This window comes from Pseudogymnoascus verrucosus, assembly GCF_001662655.1.
Source record: "Pseudogymnoascus verrucosus strain UAMH 10579 unplaced genomic scaffold scaffold_48, whole genome shotgun sequence".
Classification (NCBI taxonomy): Eukaryota; Fungi; Ascomycota; class Leotiomycetes; order Thelebolales; family Thelebolaceae; genus Pseudogymnoascus; species Pseudogymnoascus verrucosus.
The window spans coordinates 95,115-113,920 of record NW_017263699.1 but is presented as its reverse complement, the minus strand read 5'-3'; the positions used below and the strand labels follow the sequence as shown (position 1 = coordinate 113,920).

General features: G+C 50.7%; 6 protein-coding genes and 1 non-coding gene across 7 annotated transcripts; 2 read left to right on the top strand and 5 right to left on the bottom strand.

Moving 5' to 3' along the window:
* Positions 1–59: 59 nt before the first annotated feature.
* VE01_08673 lies at positions 60–183 on the bottom strand (the record flags this gene model as incomplete). The annotated part of the gene is made up of 1 exon: positions 60–183. It is a non-coding gene; the product is annotated as a tRNA-Leu (tRNA).
* A 603-nt stretch (positions 184–786) lies between these two features.
* MCA1 (Ca(2+)-dependent cysteine protease) lies at positions 787–3,405 on the top strand. Its single transcript, XM_018278093.2, has 6 exons — positions 787–1,429; positions 1,484–1,601; positions 1,664–1,730; positions 1,798–2,184; positions 2,284–2,892; positions 2,998–3,405. The coding sequence occupies exons 1-6, from the start codon at positions 1,332–1,334 to the stop codon at positions 3,021–3,023; spliced, it is 1,305 nt and encodes a 434-aa protein (XP_018127238.1). The 5' UTR covers positions 787–1,331; the 3' UTR covers positions 3,024–3,405.
* A 110-nt stretch (positions 3,406–3,515) lies between these two features.
* On the bottom strand, positions 3,516–8,026 carry VE01_08671 (uncharacterized protein). The gene is made up of 2 exons (XM_018278092.2): positions 4,148–8,026; positions 3,516–4,019 (listed from the first exon to the last, which is right to left on the bottom strand). The coding sequence occupies exons 1-2, from the start codon at positions 7,798–7,800 to the stop codon at positions 3,674–3,676; spliced, it is 3,999 nt and encodes a 1,332-aa protein (XP_018127240.1). The 5' UTR covers positions 7,801–8,026; the 3' UTR covers positions 3,516–3,673.
* Positions 7,986–10,222, top strand: VE01_08670 (uncharacterized protein). The gene is made up of 3 exons (XM_018278091.2): positions 7,986–8,430; positions 8,482–8,681; positions 8,732–10,222. Exons 1-3 carry the CDS (start codon positions 8,190–8,192, stop codon positions 10,193–10,195), a joined length of 1,905 nt encoding a protein of 634 aa, XP_018127239.1. The 5' UTR covers positions 7,986–8,189; the 3' UTR covers positions 10,196–10,222.
* Positions 10,223–10,297: 75 nt separating this feature from the next.
* Positions 10,298–11,494, bottom strand: VE01_08669 (uncharacterized protein; the record flags this gene model as incomplete). Its single annotated transcript, XM_018278090.1, has 1 exon — positions 10,298–11,494. One exon carries the CDS (start codon positions 11,492–11,494, stop codon positions 10,298–10,300), a length of 1,197 nt encoding a protein of 398 aa, XP_018127193.1.
* Positions 11,495–14,351: 2,857 nt separating this feature from the next.
* On the bottom strand, positions 14,352–16,107 carry VE01_08668 (uncharacterized protein). The gene is made up of 5 exons (XM_018278089.2): positions 16,006–16,107; positions 15,622–15,783; positions 15,161–15,571; positions 14,858–14,998; positions 14,352–14,651 (listed from the first exon to the last, which is right to left on the bottom strand). The coding sequence occupies exons 1-5, from the start codon at positions 16,075–16,077 to the stop codon at positions 14,433–14,435; spliced, it is 1,005 nt and encodes a 334-aa protein (XP_018127194.1). The 5' UTR covers positions 16,078–16,107; the 3' UTR covers positions 14,352–14,432.
* A 296-nt stretch (positions 16,108–16,403) lies between these two features.
* On the bottom strand, positions 16,404–18,659 carry PDC1 (Pyruvate decarboxylase). The gene is made up of 3 exons (XM_018278088.2): positions 18,176–18,659; positions 17,398–18,117; positions 16,404–17,343 (listed from the first exon to the last, which is right to left on the bottom strand). Exons 1-3 carry the CDS (start codon positions 18,372–18,374, stop codon positions 16,529–16,531), a joined length of 1,734 nt encoding a protein of 577 aa, XP_018127196.1. The 5' UTR covers positions 18,375–18,659; the 3' UTR covers positions 16,404–16,528.
* Between the last annotated feature and the right edge of the window lie 147 nt (positions 18,660–18,806).

The window sequence follows — 18,806 nt, the reverse complement described above, 5'->3', positions numbered from 1 at the left end:
GATATAGCGATAATATTTAATTAATAAAATAGAAAAAAAAAAGACAAAAAGAAAAGATCTGAACAGAGGGGGATTCGAACCCCCGCATCTTTCGATACGTGAATGCACTAGGCGTTTTAAATCGACCAAGAAGAATTGTAAGTTCTTGAGTCACGCGCCTTAGACCGCTCGGCCATCTGTCCGACTTGATTGAAGTGGTGAGGGGTATTGAGATATATGGGGGAGTAAAATTTGTGTGCGGGAGAGCATAGTAAGCGAGCGGGATGAAGGCACATTTTATACTTATAGTTAGATTATTTAGTTTAGTTAAGTAGTTATACTTGTATTTTGTGCAGGATATTAACAGTAATAGTTAGTTAGTAGCAGTTAGTAACAATTAGTCAGTTGGTAGCAGTGGTTCATAATAGTTCATCATAGTTCATAGTAGTGCATATCCTCACCATATCCGTATACCAGACATGCACACGCACGCACGCACTAAAACACACATACTAACACTCACACTAACACCCAATCACTATAGTCTCCCTATAGTCTCTACCAGCCAACTGATTATCGGGTGCATATTTGGTTCACTTTATGGCCCATAGGCTTGTTTTACTACCAAGGCACAGGAAGGCACAGCAGGCACAGCATGCATCACAGGTACAACCACACATACTAACTGCAGTACTAACTTCACTACTAACACCAGTACTAACAGTAGCCTCATCGCTAACTCCGTAAGTACCACCACCTACCACCGCATACCACATACCACCACATACATACATACAACCGCCACCCTAATAAACAAATCTGTAAACGACCTGCCGAACAACCCATCGTTAACCTCCCTCTAACCACACCTCTAACAAACCCAATCTATACTTAACTTAATACCCTACTCTACCTAAAAACCACACCCATCGCCGAACATAAAACACTGCCCGCCCCATCTCCACAGCGGCAGACTCATCATCCCAGCTGCACATCACCTTTGTTCCAGTCCGCACTGAACCCTTGTCGTTCCGCTGTCTTGTCTTGCGTGTCCCTGATTCCCTACCCTACCCGCCGAGACTATAAGTTCCCTGGACAAGGACCCCCTCCGTTTTTGCCGCCCGATCCTACCGCCCTCCCCCCCTCACCTTCCACCCCACACAACCGCTCGGCCAAACCCAAGTTCCGCCGTCCACCTCACCTACCTCCTCCCTCCTCCACATCGACAACACACGGAAAAGCCGCGTCTGTTTTGTCGCCGCTTCGACATCACCAAAAACCTCACAAAACCACAACTCGCACATACATACACACACACAAGTACACACAAAGCCTTTGCATAAATCCTCACCATGTCGGGGTATCCAGGCGCGGGCTATAGCGGCGGCGGCGGCGGCGGTGGATATGGTCCTCCCCAGCAGCAGTACCCGCCCCAACAGCATTACCAGTCGTAGGCTCGAGGCTTTGCACTCGCGTCCGAATCCAGCTGACGTTCTTGAAACAGACAACCACAATACGGCGGCTACGGCGCTCCCCAGCAGCAGCAGCAATATGGCGGCGGATACCAGCAGGGACCGCCGCCGCAGCAGCACTATGGTGGTGGGTACCAGCAGCAACAGCAGGTAAATAAGAAGCTTCTGATGATGGTTGGTGATCTGCGCGATGAAGCTGACGAGATATATAGCCCCCGCCTCAACAGTATGGCGGATACAACGGTATGCCCCAGAACCGTGCCGACTATGGCAGACCAGGTACGACGCTCACACCGGCTAGAAAAACCTATGAATTCCACGAAGCTAACAAACCCCCCTCCCCCAGGTATCCCAACCGTAAACTCCAACGCCTACGTGCACGGCAACCACCAAGCTCCCGCGCCCCCTCCCAGCGCGCCTCAAGGTTTCGGCTCCGGCGCGCCGCAGGACTACAACTTCCAATACTCGAACTGCACGGGCCGTCGCAAGGCGCTGCTGATCGGGATCAACTATTTCGGGCAGCGGGGCCAGCTGCGCGGGTGCATCAACGACGTCAAGAACATGTCTAGTTACCTGTTTGAGAACTTTGGGTATAAGAGGGAGGATATGGTGATTTTGACGGACGATCTGCAGAATCCAATGAGCCAGCCGACGAAGCAGAATATTTTGAGGGCGATGCATTGGTTGGTTAAGGATGCGAGGCCGAATGATGCGTTGTTCTTTCATTATTCCGGTATGTCCGATGGTCTCTCTGTTGCTGGGATATTACCCCGCCCTACTTACTTCCCTACCTACTTACTGAATGGGGACCCTGGCTAACGAACACCCGCAGGACACGGAGGCCAAACCAAAGACCTCGACGGCGACGAACCCGACGGCTACGACGAGGTCATCTACCCCGTCGACTTCCGCCAAGTCGGCCACATCGTCGACGACGAAATGCACCGCATCATGGTGACCCCCCTCAGCCCCGGCGTCCGCCTAACCGCCATCTTCGACTCCTGCCACTCCGGCACCGCCCTGGACCTTCCCTACATCTACTCCACCCAGGGCATCCTCAAAGAGCCCAACCTCGCCAAGGAAGCCGGCCAAGGCCTGCTGTCTGTCATCTCGTCCTACTCCCGCGGCGACATGGGCGGAGTGGCAAGCAACGTCATGGGCTTCCTCAAGAAAGCTACTAGTGGCGATGAGGCCTACAACAGGACGGTGGCGACGAAGACGTCGCCGGCGGATGTGGTGATGTGGAGCGGGAGCAAGGATGACCAGACGAGTGCGGATGCGTCGATTGCGTCGCAGGCGACGGGGGCGATGAGCTGGGCGTTTATTACGGCGATGAAGAAGAATCCGCAGCAGAGCTATGTGCAGCTGCTTAATAGTATTAGGGATGAGTTGGCGACGAAGTATACGCAGAAGCCGCAGTTGAGCTGTAGTCATCCTTTGAGTAGGTTTTTCCCCTTCCTTTTTCGTTTCCCCCGCTTCCCTTGGTGGGGGTTTTGGGGGTGGGCTTTTATTTTATTTTTAGGATGAGTGCTAATGGTGGAAATAGACACGAACCTCCTCTTCGTCATGTAAACCCCCCTCTCACGGGTTATCCTCCCTCACTGCGCCAAGAAAAGAATGGCGGGTGTACGGGGAATAGAACGAAGCACAGGTCATCTCCAAATGACAACTCTGATACTCAAAAAATCGTCGTACAGTCTCAAGGTCTCAAGGTCTCAAGCGTCTTCAGGATATGATGGACTGGGAAGGAAGGGAAAGGAAAGGGCTGGCGTTTGCGCGCTGCGTTGTTTTTTTCTCGTTGGATTTAGATGCGTTGCGATGTGATATGATGCCTGGGTTTTCCTACTCGTACAGTATAGCGCCGTGCAGCGTGGTGTCTGTTTGGTAGCGTAGATGGAATCGAGGACATTACTGGTGTACCTACTTACCCTGTCATTTCTGAAGTTAAGCTGTGTCGATGAAGTGAACCATGCTATCTGTAGTCCGAGTGAGTGCGTCATAGGTCACCAAAGTGAACATGAACAGAAGATCAAGATAATAAGGAAGAAAGGCGAACAAAAACGACTTCATAATCAACATGCTAATTGGTATGCACGCCACCCATCCATCCATCCATCCAAACGCCAGCCAGCCATATAGACATCAAACAGCAACGTACAATATAAAACACCTCCCACAACCCATACGCCACTTCAACATGCTATCCCTCTTCACAAACATCCCTACCACTCCCTCCTCAACTCACTAACCCTCCTCGACTCCTTCTTCACCCCCACAGCCGGAGAAGACGGCCCATCACTCCTCCTCCTCCTCTCCTTCTCCGCTCCCTTCTCCACCTTCCCCGTCCCCGTCACCACGCTCCCCGAACTCGCCCTCCTCATCCCCTCAAACTTCCCCACAATCCTCTCATGCACCTTCCTACTCTTCGCCCACGCCTCCGCGCCACGCTTCATGCGCACACAGGCTATGACCATCCAGCCCACGCGACGGAGAGAGGGGCGGGGGGGGAGGACAGTGCGGTCGGGTGTTATGCCCATTTGGGCGAGGATTTGGAGGTCTGCTTGGTTGCTGTTCTAACGTTAGGTTGTGTGCTTCGCCTGGGGTATGTGTAGATGTGTGACAAGTCCGCGACGAGGTAAAAAATGTGCAAGTGGGAGGGGGGGGAGGAGAGAAAAAAAAAGGGAGAGTAAACATACCAAGCCCCAAACAACTCAACCTGCAGCAGCATAAACCTCTTCGCATACGCCGCATCAGCCCTCAACCCCTCCTCGCGCCTACACCTCGCCCTAAGCCACTCAATCTGCATCGCCAACCCCCTCAGCTCCTTCGTATGCCTAACCTCCGCCTCCTGGCCCCCCTCCAACACAGACGACGAATTCGCAAACCTAACTCCCCTCGTCAACCCCTGCCTCTCCGCCTCCCACCCCTTCTTCGCCCCCCTAAACTCGCGTTCCAGCGCCTCAAGCTCACCCATAGCGCGGCTAGCACGCTCCTTCTGCGCTGTGCGTTCTTCACGAATGCGCTTCAACTGTGCGCGGAGGGAGGACTCGGTGGTTGTTAGAGCTGCGAGAGACGCGTCGCGGGTTTGGACGGCGATTTCGAGTTTATCGGCCTGGATTTGCGTCTCCCTCAGCATCTCGTGCAGATCGTGTCGTTCGAGCGCCATCGTGCGATCCCCCTCCGCCGTCGCGCGCTCAGCGTGTAACTCCTGTTCCAAGCGTGCAATCTTAGCTTTCAGACGCGCAGCCGTGGATTCCGCAGCCGTGGCCTGGGCTTCTAGTGCTGATTTGGCGGACAGAGCGGCGGAGAGGTCGCGCTCGAGGGTGAAGCGGGCGGAATCCCATTCTGCGGCTTGGGATTGATGGTCTAGGTGTGCAGACGTCAATTTCTTGGCCGCGTCGCGTTCGGTTTCCTTGAGTTGCGCGCGCAGGTCTTTGAGGGTTTGGTGGGCGGTGGCAAGCTGGGAGCGGACTTCGAGGATTTCGCTCTTGTGGGCGGAGCCGCCGTTGGGGGAGGAGTGGGGGGAGGAGGTTTGGAGGATGGAGAGTTCTAGGTTGTGTGATTGGCGCTCCAGGGAGCTGATTTGGCGTTTTAGGGTCCGGATGGTCTCCTTGGTCGCGGATTCGCGCTGGATGTACTCGGTTTCTCGCTGTTGGAAATTGGCGTGGTCGGCGTCGGCGTGGTCGCGCTCGCTTTGGAGTTCGATCTCGATCATGGTCTTTTGCTCGGAGAGGACTCGGGTCTCGTCGCGGAGACGGCGGACTTCGACGTCGAGCTTCATTTTGGCGGTGCGGAGATCGATTTTCTCTTGGTCGGCGCGGAAGGTGTCGTCTTGTGATTTTAGGTCGCGCAGCTGGCTCTTCATTTCGTCGCGCTCGGCTTCTACTTCGTTGGAGTGGTTGCGGAGAGAGTGCATCTCGAGGTTGATGTTGGCAAGTTGGTCTTGTAGGGCCTGTTCGCTCTTGGTGGTTTGGGCGAGCTTTGTCTCAAGAGCCTTGAGAGATGAGCTTTGCTCTTGGATCGAAGCTGAGTTTGACTTGGATTCGACCTTTGCAACATCTTGTTTCAGCTGCTCTAATTGCTGTTGAAGAGCATCCGACTCGTGTTTGGCAGTCTCCAGATTAACCTGCGCCCTGTCGTTCTCCTCATCCAAGGAAGTTTGAAGTACTTCGATCTCATCCTCCAGAGCTTCAATCTTCTCGGAAAGAGACTTGTGCTCACGCTGGCTGAGTCGCAACTCCTCTCTCACGTTGGAGAGCTCCGATCGAGCCTCGTCCAAGCTGTTTTGGCGAAGCTGCAGATCTGAGGTCAACTCGTCGATTTGCTTCGTCAAGAGAGCCTCTTCGCGTAAATGCCTCTCCTTCTCAAGGGAAACAGCCTCTTGTAGTTTCGATTCCTTGCCAGAAAGAGTACCCTCAACCTTCTGCAGCTTCTCAATTGTAAGCTTTAGACCGTCGGCTTGTTCTTCTGCTAGATCGCGCTGCGATTCAAGGGTTCTTCGCTCGCCCTCCCACTTGTCGTTATCGTCATCGTACAAACGCTCCTTCTCTCGAACATCAGCACGAAGATCTTCAATCTCGTCATGCAGGCGATCGATTTCCGATTTGTATTGTTCTCTGACCTCGCGCTCATTCTGTAGCGACAACGACTTCTCGCTCTGTAGATCCTCTTCAAGATTTTCGATTCTAGCTTTCGCTCGCGACAGCTCCGTCTGGAGCTGAGCGGATTCGGAAGTCAGTGCATCGTGGCGGACTTGGAGGAGATCTTTTTGATCTGTAGTGTGTTGGAGCTCAGTCTGGATAGATTTCAGCTGGGCCTCGAGCGCATGCTGTTGGCTTTCTGCATGATCTCTATCCTTGACAGCCGAATCCAACTCTTCCCGGAGCTTAATTTCCCTGGCACTTCCGCTTTGGTCAAGATCTGTGATTCTCTGTTGCAGCCTATCCGCCTCTTGGATCTTCGATTGGTGCTCCTGCTCCAGCGATTCATGCTTTTCACGAAGGTCCTCCAAGTCGTCCTGCAAGCGGTTGGCCTTCTCTTCGATTTGGCGACTAAGTCCCTTTGTTGTGATGGACTTGTTTGCCAATTCATCCTGAAGCTCTTCGAGGTCTGCTATAGCGCGTTCCTTTTCAGAGGCTAATTCTTCGCGGTTGTCCTTGACATCATCAAGCTCGATTTGGAGGCGTTTGATGTCTTGTTCGAGGTCTGAAATGGTTTCCTTGGCCTCTTCAAGCTCGTCGTTCCATTGGCCCTTCTCCTCCAGCTCAATCTCTCTGCGCTTCGCTGCCTTGACCTTCTCTTCCAGCTCCACGACTTCGTCGTCGCGCTCATTGACTTGAGCCTTCAGGTCATCAATCTGGTCATCTCGTTCATCTATCATGCGTTCCTTCTCGCGAACATCGTGTTCCAAGTCGGTGACCGAGTCCCGTAACTTTTGCGCGTCCTCGTTTTGATCTGCTGAGTTTTCGAGTTTTTGTTGGAGATCCTGTACTTCAATTTCCTTGTCGTGTAAAGCCTGGCGGAGAAGGTCCAGCTCTTCTTGTGCGCCTTCATCGGCGTGCCTCCGCTTCATCTTCTCTTGCATATCCAGGATTTGTTGCCGATAGGACTCAAGGTCGCGCTCTGCCGTAGTCAATGTCTTCTTATAGCGGTGCAATTCCTTTTGCATGGTGACTTTGTCCACTTTGAGATCCGTGTTTTCCTTCAATGCCATTTCGCTGAAGCCTGGTCCTGCCTTCCGTAGCGCCTCTTCCAGGAAATGGATCTTCAATTTCAAACCAAAGTTCTCCTTCTCGATTTTGTCGATCACGTTCTCTTGCTCACGCAGTGAGAGCTGGTTGCCGTCTTGAAGTACATTCGCTCCTTCAGCCCGCCGCGGCAACATAGCCAGCGGTGTCGATGCGAGGCTGCTGCTATCAATCTGGGGTATAGGCGTTCCACTCGCATACGAGTCGGCGTACGTTGAGTCCATGTTCGGCACTGGGCTTAAATCCTCCGCGATGTTGTCCAAGCCACCGGCCCTGAGGAATGCTGGGGTTCTGGGGACGCCATTTTCCTTGCCCAACTTCAGAGCATTGTTTCTAGTGGCGCTTTTCAGCAAAGGTGTGAACTCTCCTCCGAAGCCGTTGTTATTTGTGTTGCGCCTGTCTCCAAAAGGCGCGCGACTCCGTGGAGTCTTCAGGTTGATGCCTCGGCGGCCATTTTGTAATTGCTGGACGAGGTTATTGTTATCTTTCGAAGGCGACTGAAATGACTGCTCTTCAGATATGTCGAAATCGGGGTTGTTGAGGTATGTCGCATCTCCAATAGCTGTTCGAGGCGTGTCGAGCCCAATACCCGGCTGTACCATGGTGGGGAATTAAGAAGCTCTTAGAGCTCCGTTAACGGTAAAATATAGCAATGTGGTCGTTGGTACTGAAATATAATAAGCCAAGTGCTGTAGCCATGAACGCCGGTCGCAGTTCGTAAATACTGAATCGTGGGGTTAGTATTCTTAAAAGTTGGTAGTAATCGCGACTTTGAGTAGTTGCAGGTTTCGCGTCTTTGTTTACATCCACATCACCACTTGGCAGCCTCAGGCAATTATGCAGATGCCCCGGCCGAACCTTAAATTCTCCGTCACAATTGTGGGGCATCCCTCCGTTTACTGACAATATTATTTCATATGACATCGCCTCCCCCAGTTCGCCTCAACTGCGAACTATTACACGCAGGCAAGCGTGTGCTTCTAATTAAGTCATGGACGGCCAAAAAGATGATTTGAAATGGTTCGGGGAAGGCTTTGATGGGTTTCCAAAAAGACTTCCTGATGACTCTGTGGAATATACTCTTTTCATCATCGACAAATCACTGGCACAAAAAGAAGTACTTGCTCGCCTCGAACTTGTCCGAAAGGAAGCAACGAAGCTGACAGGGGCTCTATTGAAAGATTATATATGGCAACGAGATGACTTTAACTTGAAGCTGGAGCAATCGTCTGGTGAGATCCTTGTTTGATGGTTTACCCCGCCACAATTACTAACTTTCCAAGGATTAATGCACCTTCGCGGTCTAACAAATTATGGCGATTCGGTTGAGGACGAGTGGTTGATTGTGCATATTCTCCGCGAACTCACCAAGCAGTTTCCAGACTTATGGGTCAAAGTCGTTGATACTGATGGGGAATTCCTACTCATTGAGGCCGCAAACGCGCTTCCTAGGTGGCTCAATCCAGAGATTGCAGATAATAGGGTATGTGATGTTTTATTTCGGTTTCCACAACCCATCTAATTAATCTCTAGGTGTGGATTAATAACCAAAAATTACGGATCATTCCTCTCGCAGCCGCCACGGCGGCGTCGGCCAACGCCAAAACTAATCCTGTCTCGCGGCCTCTGGAACTTCAAGAAGCCCTTGACGTAATAAAGGACTCGCCAAATGTTATTATAAACTCGCCCCTTGTGGAAACAGAAGCCTTTTTCCGTTTACGGAACTACCCTGCTCAAATCTCTAACTCAATCCACTCTGCACTCACGAGGATACCTCGAAAATTAGCCTTCATCATTCACAATTGCCCCGCGGCTATTGCGCCCGCAGTCGAGGCGTTTTATTTGAGAGACCCTATAGGCCTAAAGCCACTTGACGGCCCATCTTCAGGCCTGGTATTCCCACCAGAGGACCTGGTTACCGTGAGCGTAAAGTTTACGAAGGTCCTCTACGCTCAGATAAAGTCACAGCAATTTGAAGTTCCACGAGCATGGAAGCCAATATTTTCAGAGAACGAAACAAAAGCCAAATCTGATCCAACAAAGTTGGCGGACTTGCTAAGGTTGGAAACAGGGATGAAGATTACTTCCGGGTTCGAAATGTTGGTTACTGATAGCATTAAGCGCGACCACCGCTCTGTTCGCGAAATGCAGATATTGATAGAAGATCTTTCCCAAGGAGAGGATTTACCAACGGATGCCGAGATCAAAGTCTGGGCAAACAGCATGAAAGAGGATGATGAAAGTTGGCTGGATATCAACTTTGAGGACTTTGAGAAGGAATTGCAGGGTAATAAAGGCGAGAGAAGTGGCACTGTACCTGAAGGGTCTGCTGGACCAAGTGCGCCCTCTGGGTTTGGAGATGCGAAAACTCAGGAGGATTTAAAAAAGATGGTGCAGCGCTTCGAGTCATTTTTGAACGACGATAATGCCGGAGTAGACGGGGCAGAGATGGATGACATGGATTTCGACGACGATGACGATGACGAAGATGATTCGGACGAAGATGAAAACGAAGATGGAGATGAGAATGTTTCATTTGATCCCAAGGAGTTTGCAAGAATGATGAGGGAGATGATGGGGGTACCTGCTCCTGATCTGGGGGACAATGTGAATGCGGCTAAGGGGAAATCGCATGATTTCGACTCCGATGATGAAGAAGAGGAGGACGAGGCTGAGGAGATTACGAAGGTCATGGAGAGAATTGGCGCCGAGCTGCGGGAAGCTGGTGCATTGGAACTCGATTATAAACCAAGGGAAGCAGCAGCACTGCAAGGTGAAGCTTCAGGAGGATCGAAGGGCAAAGACCTACTCGGAAAACAGGATTGGGAGGATGAAAGCGATGAAGAAGTCGACATCGACTTCAATCTAGCCAAGAATCTGCTGGAGAGTTTCAAGAGCCAGGCTGGAATGGCTGGACCCGGTGGCAATATCATGGGCATGATGGGTATGAAACTTCCTCGTGATGAGGACGACTCACTGGCCAGTCGTGATAAGTAGTTAATTCCAAATATGATCCAATCTATGTACGCCCCTTCCTCTATCTTTTATGGGTATATAATGCCTCCGCCACGAAAACGCCTCTTTTCAATACCCAATATGTTACTCCTCATCGCTCTCCATCTTGAGTTTCTTCACCATAGTCATATCAGCAGCCGCCATAGACTCTGTCCTGTTTCGTTTCGGTGTCTGGTTGCCTTCCATGTCGACCGTTTCCAACTCCGTGAGCACACCAGTCAGCCTTTTCCTCGCGTCCATTTCGAATCTGCTGCTTTCGTTTCGTGGGCGGTAATATTCGATCACTATATCTATGATGGCTCTGTAGCATCGATATAACATCATCCGTGTGTTGGCGCCTTCCGGGTCTTCTATTAAATCTTCGTCGGCCCCTCCTTTCCACCCAGTCGAGAACCCCTCGCTCGGGTTTTCAAAGCAGCTCGACATTAACGGATCGCCGAAGACGCCACGGCTCCAATGTCGTAGCCCAGTGACTCGCACCGAGTCTTCCGGCGACAGCCCTTCTTCCAACCTCCTTGCCACCAACACAACCGCGTCGTCTCCCGCATCGGGTAGTGTTAGCCTTGGTATCGTCACTGCTTTGAGTCGCCAAGACAGTCGAGAGAATTGTCGTCTGATGATTTCGTATGGCAGCAACACCGACATATCCTCTCCATCTCGAAGAATGCTTTCTGCGAGTGCGTCGAAAGCAAGGGGCCAAGTTTCTGCTCCTCCAGCGCCCGCACCAGGAGATGCACCCTGCGCGGAGGGATCCCCGCATACTTTAAGGACAGGGCCGAAGGTACCTGTCGGCGATGTTATTAACGCCAAGTCCCTCACCAATTTCCCGATTTGGTTGTCGACGTGACGCCGTTCCGACACTGTGAGGTAGATAGATTGGGATGATAATGAGGATCCTGATACTTGTTCGAAGATGGTATATGGATAGCCCATCTCTTTGGTGTTGGAAGAATGTTTTAGCATCTTGGGTATCAACGAGGACAATAGTGAACCATTTGGGCCTTCTTCTTTAGGCGGCGATTTTATGGTACTGCCAGTTGGCGTTTTGCTCAAGTATTGTATTAAGTTTGCCTCACATAACATCAGTGACTGCTCGTTTCGAAGCAGACGCACTGCTAATGACGGCTGAAGAGACAGGAGAAGCTGCCGAGAGCCAGATATATTCAGGGTATAAAGGCGAGTAATATGTGTTGACGGGATCTCATGGACGGACTCGAGGGTAGCATCTGGTACAATTTGCCCTACAACGCCTTTGAGGCGGAGTATCGGCAGCGTATACATTGCTGATAGTCGAGGACCGGCTTTTGAAGAATATGTCGGTAAGAAACTCGACCTTGACGCGGGAGCACAATATTTGACGGTATACAAACCAGTATCAGCATGATAGCATGGAGACTCCATATTATACGGAGAATAATAACGTAGGGGTGAATAGTTCAAGGGTTGTGTTGACAAGGGCAGCTTCAGCCAAATATGAGAGTAATATCTCTCTCCCTGCCTCCGACCGGGCCTGCGGCCACTTCGCCGGTATCAGATGTGTGAGCGGTATCAGCGGAGACGCTGAATCCCAAATGGTGCCATCAAGCGAAGAGCCACTGCAAATCCTACTAAATAAGAAAGCGCTTCAAATGTGGCTGTATCGTCGGGCCCCCGGCGCTCTTCGCTCTTTCGGGAGATTCGAGACGAAAGTACGAGCAGGTACGCCAGACATACTCCGAGGAGATCGACCACGCGGCAGTAAGCGGGGAGCGTTTGATCCAGGAGAGAAAGGGTCCCTTAAATGAAATTCCGCAAAATGCCCCGGAGTTTTGCTGGGTAGACGAATAGAATCCCTACTTTACGATCTTGAAGGCAGGCTGGAGAAACGTGGATATGCAGTGAGATGCTACGCACATTATCACAACAGCAATTTGAGCTCAGCTACAAGTAGGAGCAAGCCACATAAGGGGAGCTCACCTCGCTTATACTCAGTCTAGAGAGAGTGAGATCCCGTCGCGGGAGAATGAATATGGACTATCCTCGGCAGCGTGTCATGGTCTCGCTCGCCGCGTTGTCCTATTCGTGGGTTTGGGCCCGTCCAGCCATGAACGCCATTGGGGCCTGGGTGTGCTTCAGTTGCTGGTAAGGGCTTATTTTCCTAATTTGCCTACCCACCTCCTACCTCATGACGTAAGGATTAGCGAAGGTGGAGGAGGTGGAGGAGGTGGAGGATCTGAGGAAGCGGGTAGTGGGGGGAACTGTCTAAAAGCGAATATCCACTTTCATATGCTTCTTTTGCACCCAGCAAGTGCAATAATTAGCTTCTACTAGAGAAGTTTTGGAGTCCAGAAACAGATAGAAGCACATGTGAAATTCCGCTACACTTTCCATCGAAAGTTGCTTCGATTTTAAAGAAAGCCAAGATATAACAAATGCCGTGTTGTAAGGCTCTTGGCAGCTGGAGGGGCTACTGGAAATTTCTGAGGTAGGCCAGTCAGCGATGCAACTCTGGAAATATCTCAAATATAATTCCGTGCTTATGTCTCATTCACCGGGCAAATCCTGCACGCTGATCAATCCAGGAATCCATCACTGCAAGCGAGCACCATTTCAGCAACGGCAGATGGGTTACTCGTTACCCGGCCTCTTTCCATTCTCATACGCACACGTTTGTGGTTGAGGTTCCAAGACGCGAAATTTCTCTTCGTGGAGTATATCCGACCCGAGGGGTGGTGCGATGTTGACCCAAGACCGAAGCTAGCTAGCGGAGACTAGTTAAGTTCACATCGCCCGCCTCTTGAAACAAGACGAATTGCTTGGCCGCCGTGTCAGTTAGCGAAGAAGGCTGAATATGGCTATTGGGATTGGGTGGGAGAGATGACGGGGATAATGAGCCCTGCTGAGTCCTTTCTTCCATATCAGACGCCCGGGAATAGCGAAGCACCAAGCATGGGACGTCTAAGATAAGCGAATGTATTCTAGAAGCACGTTTCTGTTGCTTCTAACGTGCTCTTTTGGCCGTATGGCGCCGCGTTCGTCCTCTCACCTCAGCAGCATTTTCCATCCCATCATGAGTACTCCACCCATCGGCTCGGCTGGTAGCTTGGTGGCGGCACAGAAAATACGGACTGACAACCCGTAAATGCTACATCCGGAACTACCTCCGGTGCATCACTGGGCTCCATGACAGTGGCTGAAAGCCTCTTCCCACTCTCACTTAGTTGATCGGGATGGGATGCCGACGATAACCCCTTATCCGACGAAACAAAAACAAAAAAAAACACGCCCCATCCAGTAATAGCTTGTAGAAGCTCACCGAAAAAAGTGAGAAATTAACGGAAGAACTTGCGAATTAATCTACCCAGAAAGAGGAATGTTCACCCGAAACGGCTCCCAGAGGTCAGAAAGCTGGGGACGAAGCTCCGTTCATATAAGCTCATCACACGTTACATAGCCTCGTCAAAATTGCCGCGAAGCGGTTAGCTCGGTTGACACTTCCCGGTCGCCATTCGATTCGGGGATTGTAAGCGAATGGATAAACTTTGGATGGACCTAAATATCAGTATTTTATCTTCGGTGTCTGGTCCGCAAATGTGCTCACCGCCAGTAAAGAGGATTTAACAAACTCGCGTACGCGTACCTACGCGAGTAGGCACAGAATCGTACACTGATGCCCAAAGACAGCTAGTTCCCGAAACTGCATTATCGAGTCTCAAACGGCTATAGCGAAACTGACAGTGCATCATGGCCCCTCGCGCCTTGACCGTAACGGGCATTATCAGATGCGCTACAGTGCGTAGCCTTGCTTAGACGAGGACGTAGGATCGGAACCCCTCGCATTGCACACCAAATATGGCCCAGCTGCTGGGGTGCGACAATCTAAAGCGATCGACGCGCGTCGGGGTCTGCGCCCTTAGCCTGCAGCAACTGAGGGGTGCTACTTTAGTTGCCGACGGACCGAAGCAGTCATGTTTTGGGCATGGAAATAGAAGACCGCATCTTGAAACAGACCTATTTTCAAAGCCTAGGTGCACTGATTACAATAGACGAGCAGGGTTCGACACCGGCTGTCCGCGGCAGCGGGAGCAGCACGGGCTCGAATCGCTATCGCAATCGCTTGCGGGGTTTGATTTGGATTTCACGATGGATTTGAGAACTAGGTAAGGGGTGCATTTCAGCTATATACTGCTCCATTGTATGCATGAGTGCGGGGTCAATATAGCTAGAGGGATACCGCTCCCTACGGTGCCGCCGCCATCGGCTCCGCGACTGTATTTTCATCGGCCACGTGTGTCTCGTCTTTCGTTGCCAGATCTGGCGCCGAAAGTGCGGCTGCAGGAACCCCCTCTGTTACAGGTGCCGCCGGCCCCGGTTTTGGAGTGGGCAAGTAGATTTCATTGAGGTTGTAGCGCTTAAGTGTCTCCCAATCGCTTCCCACAACACTTATACCACAAACGTTCTGTAATTCAAAAGTCAGCTCTGTGGTTGAGCCGAGGCGAAATCGTAGCATGCATGTAGCTGCGGAGCTATAGTATGGACCCTGAGGGCATCGCATCGCGTAGCTCTCACATCGTGTAACCGAGCTGCCAAACGGAGTGCGCGACGAAGCTAGGGATGAGATCGACGGCAAGTGACTGGTATGCCGGCAGTGGAGGAGTCACTTACTTGATATAGTTCGACCAATATAACCTTGTCTGGGTTAGTGAGCGAGACCTTGTGGGACTTATCGATGAGATTTGCGATAGTGTTGATCACAACATCACGCTTTAAGAGGCTGTGGTTGCGGATTGTTGGTCGGATCGCATACTGTGATGTGTCAGAATTGATGTCTCCTCCAGAGTGCATACGATGTGAGCACGTGTGCCTGCATCAATCGCTATAAACTCCAGATTCGTCCATGATTGCCTCAAAGGAACCAGTCCAACACGCATGTCTAGAACCACGAAAGCTGAATCAAAAAAAACTTACCGAGCAGAAATCTTGGGCATCACTCTCGCCCGCTTTCCCTTCCGTCCCGTCTCCATCCACTAGCCGAAAATGCTTCTGTAGGACCTCCCTAGCTAGTCCCTCCAGGTCGGCCTGCGTCGCGCGGCCCATACGTGTCATTGGCGTCAACCTGTTCAAGAACCTGTGCTTCCTACCAGTGGGGTTACTCGCTGCCTCCTCGCATATCCGATGCACGAAGTCGACGGGCTCAATTGCGGGCTGTAGCTTGAAGAACAACACACACTGCACGTCCAGGAAGACGGGCTGGAACAACTTTGGCGCATCCTTCGTCGCCGCCATGTCGCTGATCTCTTTCCGGATGGAGGCCTCGATATCCTCATCTTCATCCTCATCTTCTTTCACTGGTGAGATGTTGTAGAACTTCTCCGCAGACTAGATGGGGGGTCAGCTATGCCAGGCCAATTCGTGCCGCGTGAATTTACATGTTCAAAGAGGCTCTTCAACTCCTCTGTAGCTTTCCCTTCTTTGCTTTTCATGCAGGTAGCCCAGATTCCCGCATCGCCAGGCTCAATCTTCCCACCGCCCCGTGGAGTGCTAGCTTTGCTCTTCTGGTGTGGCGTTTGCCATTTTCCACCTGACCCGCCCTGCGATCATGTCAGTATACTCATGAGATAGTGTGCCGTGGCACGGGATACAGCGCCGAATCCCGCTGAGATAGACAAAGAACTGAGTCGCAATTGCATATTATCCTGACACTGTTCGACTTGGGCGACGTGCATCGTCGTCCCATTGACCAAACACCGACCAAATGCCGCCCAAATGAACCAGCGAGAATTAGACAACGAAACGAAAATCAGAACACATACCTTGCTTCTCTTGCCTTGCTTATCATCTCTGCTATCTCCCGGGCCTGACTTCCGCTTATTAGTGTCGGCCATTTTGTGGTTGTTAAAATGTGGCGATGTCGGTGGAAGTCAGGTGCTTCCCCCATCACGCTTTCCGCGATATATAAACAAGCGAATTTTTTTGTGACGACGTCGTCGCTCAATGTCAAATTAGGAAGAGACAAATATTTTAATAACAACCCTTTACCTTCTCATTTACGATATACTTGCCTTTGTTTCTATTTGGTTCTTGTATGATAATTAAATTATAATGATTTTAATGCTGGTTTTCCCTTTAAATGCGAAAGAATAGCCACATTTAATAATACCGTGTTTGTTTCTTCAATATTTATTTAACTTCAATTATTTTCCACAATTTATCCCATATTCCAAAAACATTTCATAACTCAAGCATTAATTAGCTGTACTACTTAAAGATCACTTTTATTTTACGTTACAGGTTACTTTCAACCTTTAATACCCTACTGTTTCCCATACTTCAAACTTAGCTCGCATTTGTTTTCGCACTGGCCTCCGCAATCATCTTGAGAGCCCCTGGAGCATCTTCCTTCGGGATAAAAACTTCCACCAGTTGCAAAACATTCGCAGACTTGAACTCCTTGGCATTAAACAGTTCCCTCACCTGGTCCTGAGTCTTAACCTGGTACGTCCTCGCTCCCTTCGCAGCACCGCCGAAGGCATCGATAAGGGACTTGTGCTTCCAGGTCGCGATATCGTTGTACTCGGCATCCATCCCATGGATGAACCGTTCGATGGTGTATCCATCGTTGCAAAGGATGAAGATAATTGGCTTCAAATCCAATTTGAGCATGGTGCTCACTTCCTGAGCAGTGAGCTGGAAACTGCCATCGCCGACAAAGAGGATCGTTCTTCTCTTTCCACCTGCGTCTACCGCCGCAAGAGCTGCTCCCTGGCAAGCACCAACGGACCACCCGATACTGCCCCAAAGCACCTGGCTCAGTGCCGTGACGCCAGGCGGGAACTTGGTCTCCCAAATACCAAAGTTGGAAGTACCAGTCTCGGTCACGACGATGTCGTTTTCCTCGAAGAATTCTCCAACGGTAGGCCATAGCATTGCCTGTGTTATAATCTCGGACCTGCCGCTATTCTCGGCGACTCTGTTTTTGGGCACAGGGACTGGGATTGCGCTTCTGGTAAGCTTCGTTGTGTCGATGCTCTTGGCGAGATTGCGAAGGAGACCTCTCATGCTCACACCGGGGTATTCGGAGTAGCGGACTTTAGTGAATGTGCTGTGGAGATCAATCGTATTCAGCTGTGATGTCTTGTACGAGAAGCCGCCTGTGGATAGTCAGTTCGAAAAGCTCGTACAGGTGATATTTAATGGTAACTTACCTGTGTTAAAGTCGCTCTTAATGGCGCCAATATTCAAGACCAAGTCGGCAGCCTCTACGCGCTTTTTAACTTCGGGCAAGCTCCCATCGCCTGCATACACACCACCGTAGTTGGGATGGCTTTCATTGATAGCACTCTTCCCCATGGGTGCTACGAATACGGGCAGACCGCTCTTCTCGATAAAATCGTGCGTTTCCTTCAGAACTCTGTGGCGGATTGCGCAAGAGTCTACCAATATAATTGGATCCTTGGCGGCATAGAGGTATTTGAAGATAACATCAAGCACGTATTTTTCCTTCTCCAGGTCATTTTCTGGGAATGACAAATCGATTGGTGTCTGCAACCTCTTGCCTTCGACCTTCTTTTGCACCATATCTGTCGGGAGTGCAATGTAGACAGGTCGGCTTTGGACCCAGCATTCCCTCAAAGCGTTGTCAATGAGCGACGCGGCATCATCGGCGTGGGTTAATTTGGCCATGGCGCAGGAGATCTCCTTGCTCATATTGGAGAAGACGTTGAAGTCCCCATTGCCGAGAGTATGATGCAAGAGCATCCCATTTTTCTGAGAGGCCGTCGAAGGGGTTCCGACGATGTGCACGACTGGGACTTGCTCAGAGTACGATCCAGCTACTCCGTTCATCGCCGAGAGCTCTCCGACTCCGAATGTCGTGACGATGGCAGCGATTCCCTTGACACGCGCATACCCGTCCGCTGCATAAGCTGTAATATGATCTATTAGTATTTATAGAATGGGTTGGGGAAGCTGTACAGCACGTACCAGCATTAAGTTCGTTGCAGTTCCCGGCCCATTTGAGACCAGCCTTTGGAACATAGTCCAATGCGACTAAATTGAAATCTCCTGGGACTCCATGAATTGAATCACAGCCAATCTGCTTGAGGCGAGTAAATAGATACTCTGCAATGTCGACGGGTTTGTGCAGATCCGCCGTCCGGATATCCTCGGGTTTTGAAGACATGGTCGACCGTTATGAGAATTTGGTTGAGAATAGTTTCGCGTTGTCTTAGGTTTTCACTGGAGACAAAGAGAGTTTGTTTCAACTATGATTCCAGATAATGTGTGGAAAGAAGAACTGAAAGAGTTGGAGAATTTGGCAAGTTAATGATGTAGTACATCTGCATCTCCGTAAATCCATATTGTGCCACCCCACCTTGGTGGTTATCGATGAAGTCATCGATCGGTAGTTGGCGAATCCTACAAGAACTACCTAAATCCGGCATGATACAGGGGTCTTGTCTACGATGCACCAGCCAGTAGCTGATACTGCAGGTCTTTCCTTACATATCAGACAAACATGAAAATGCTTGAATCGGAATGTCTTAGGACGTGTGATAGAATTTAGGTTTCTGTGGCTGGCCAGTGGCTCATGGGATATGTTTTATATGTGGGT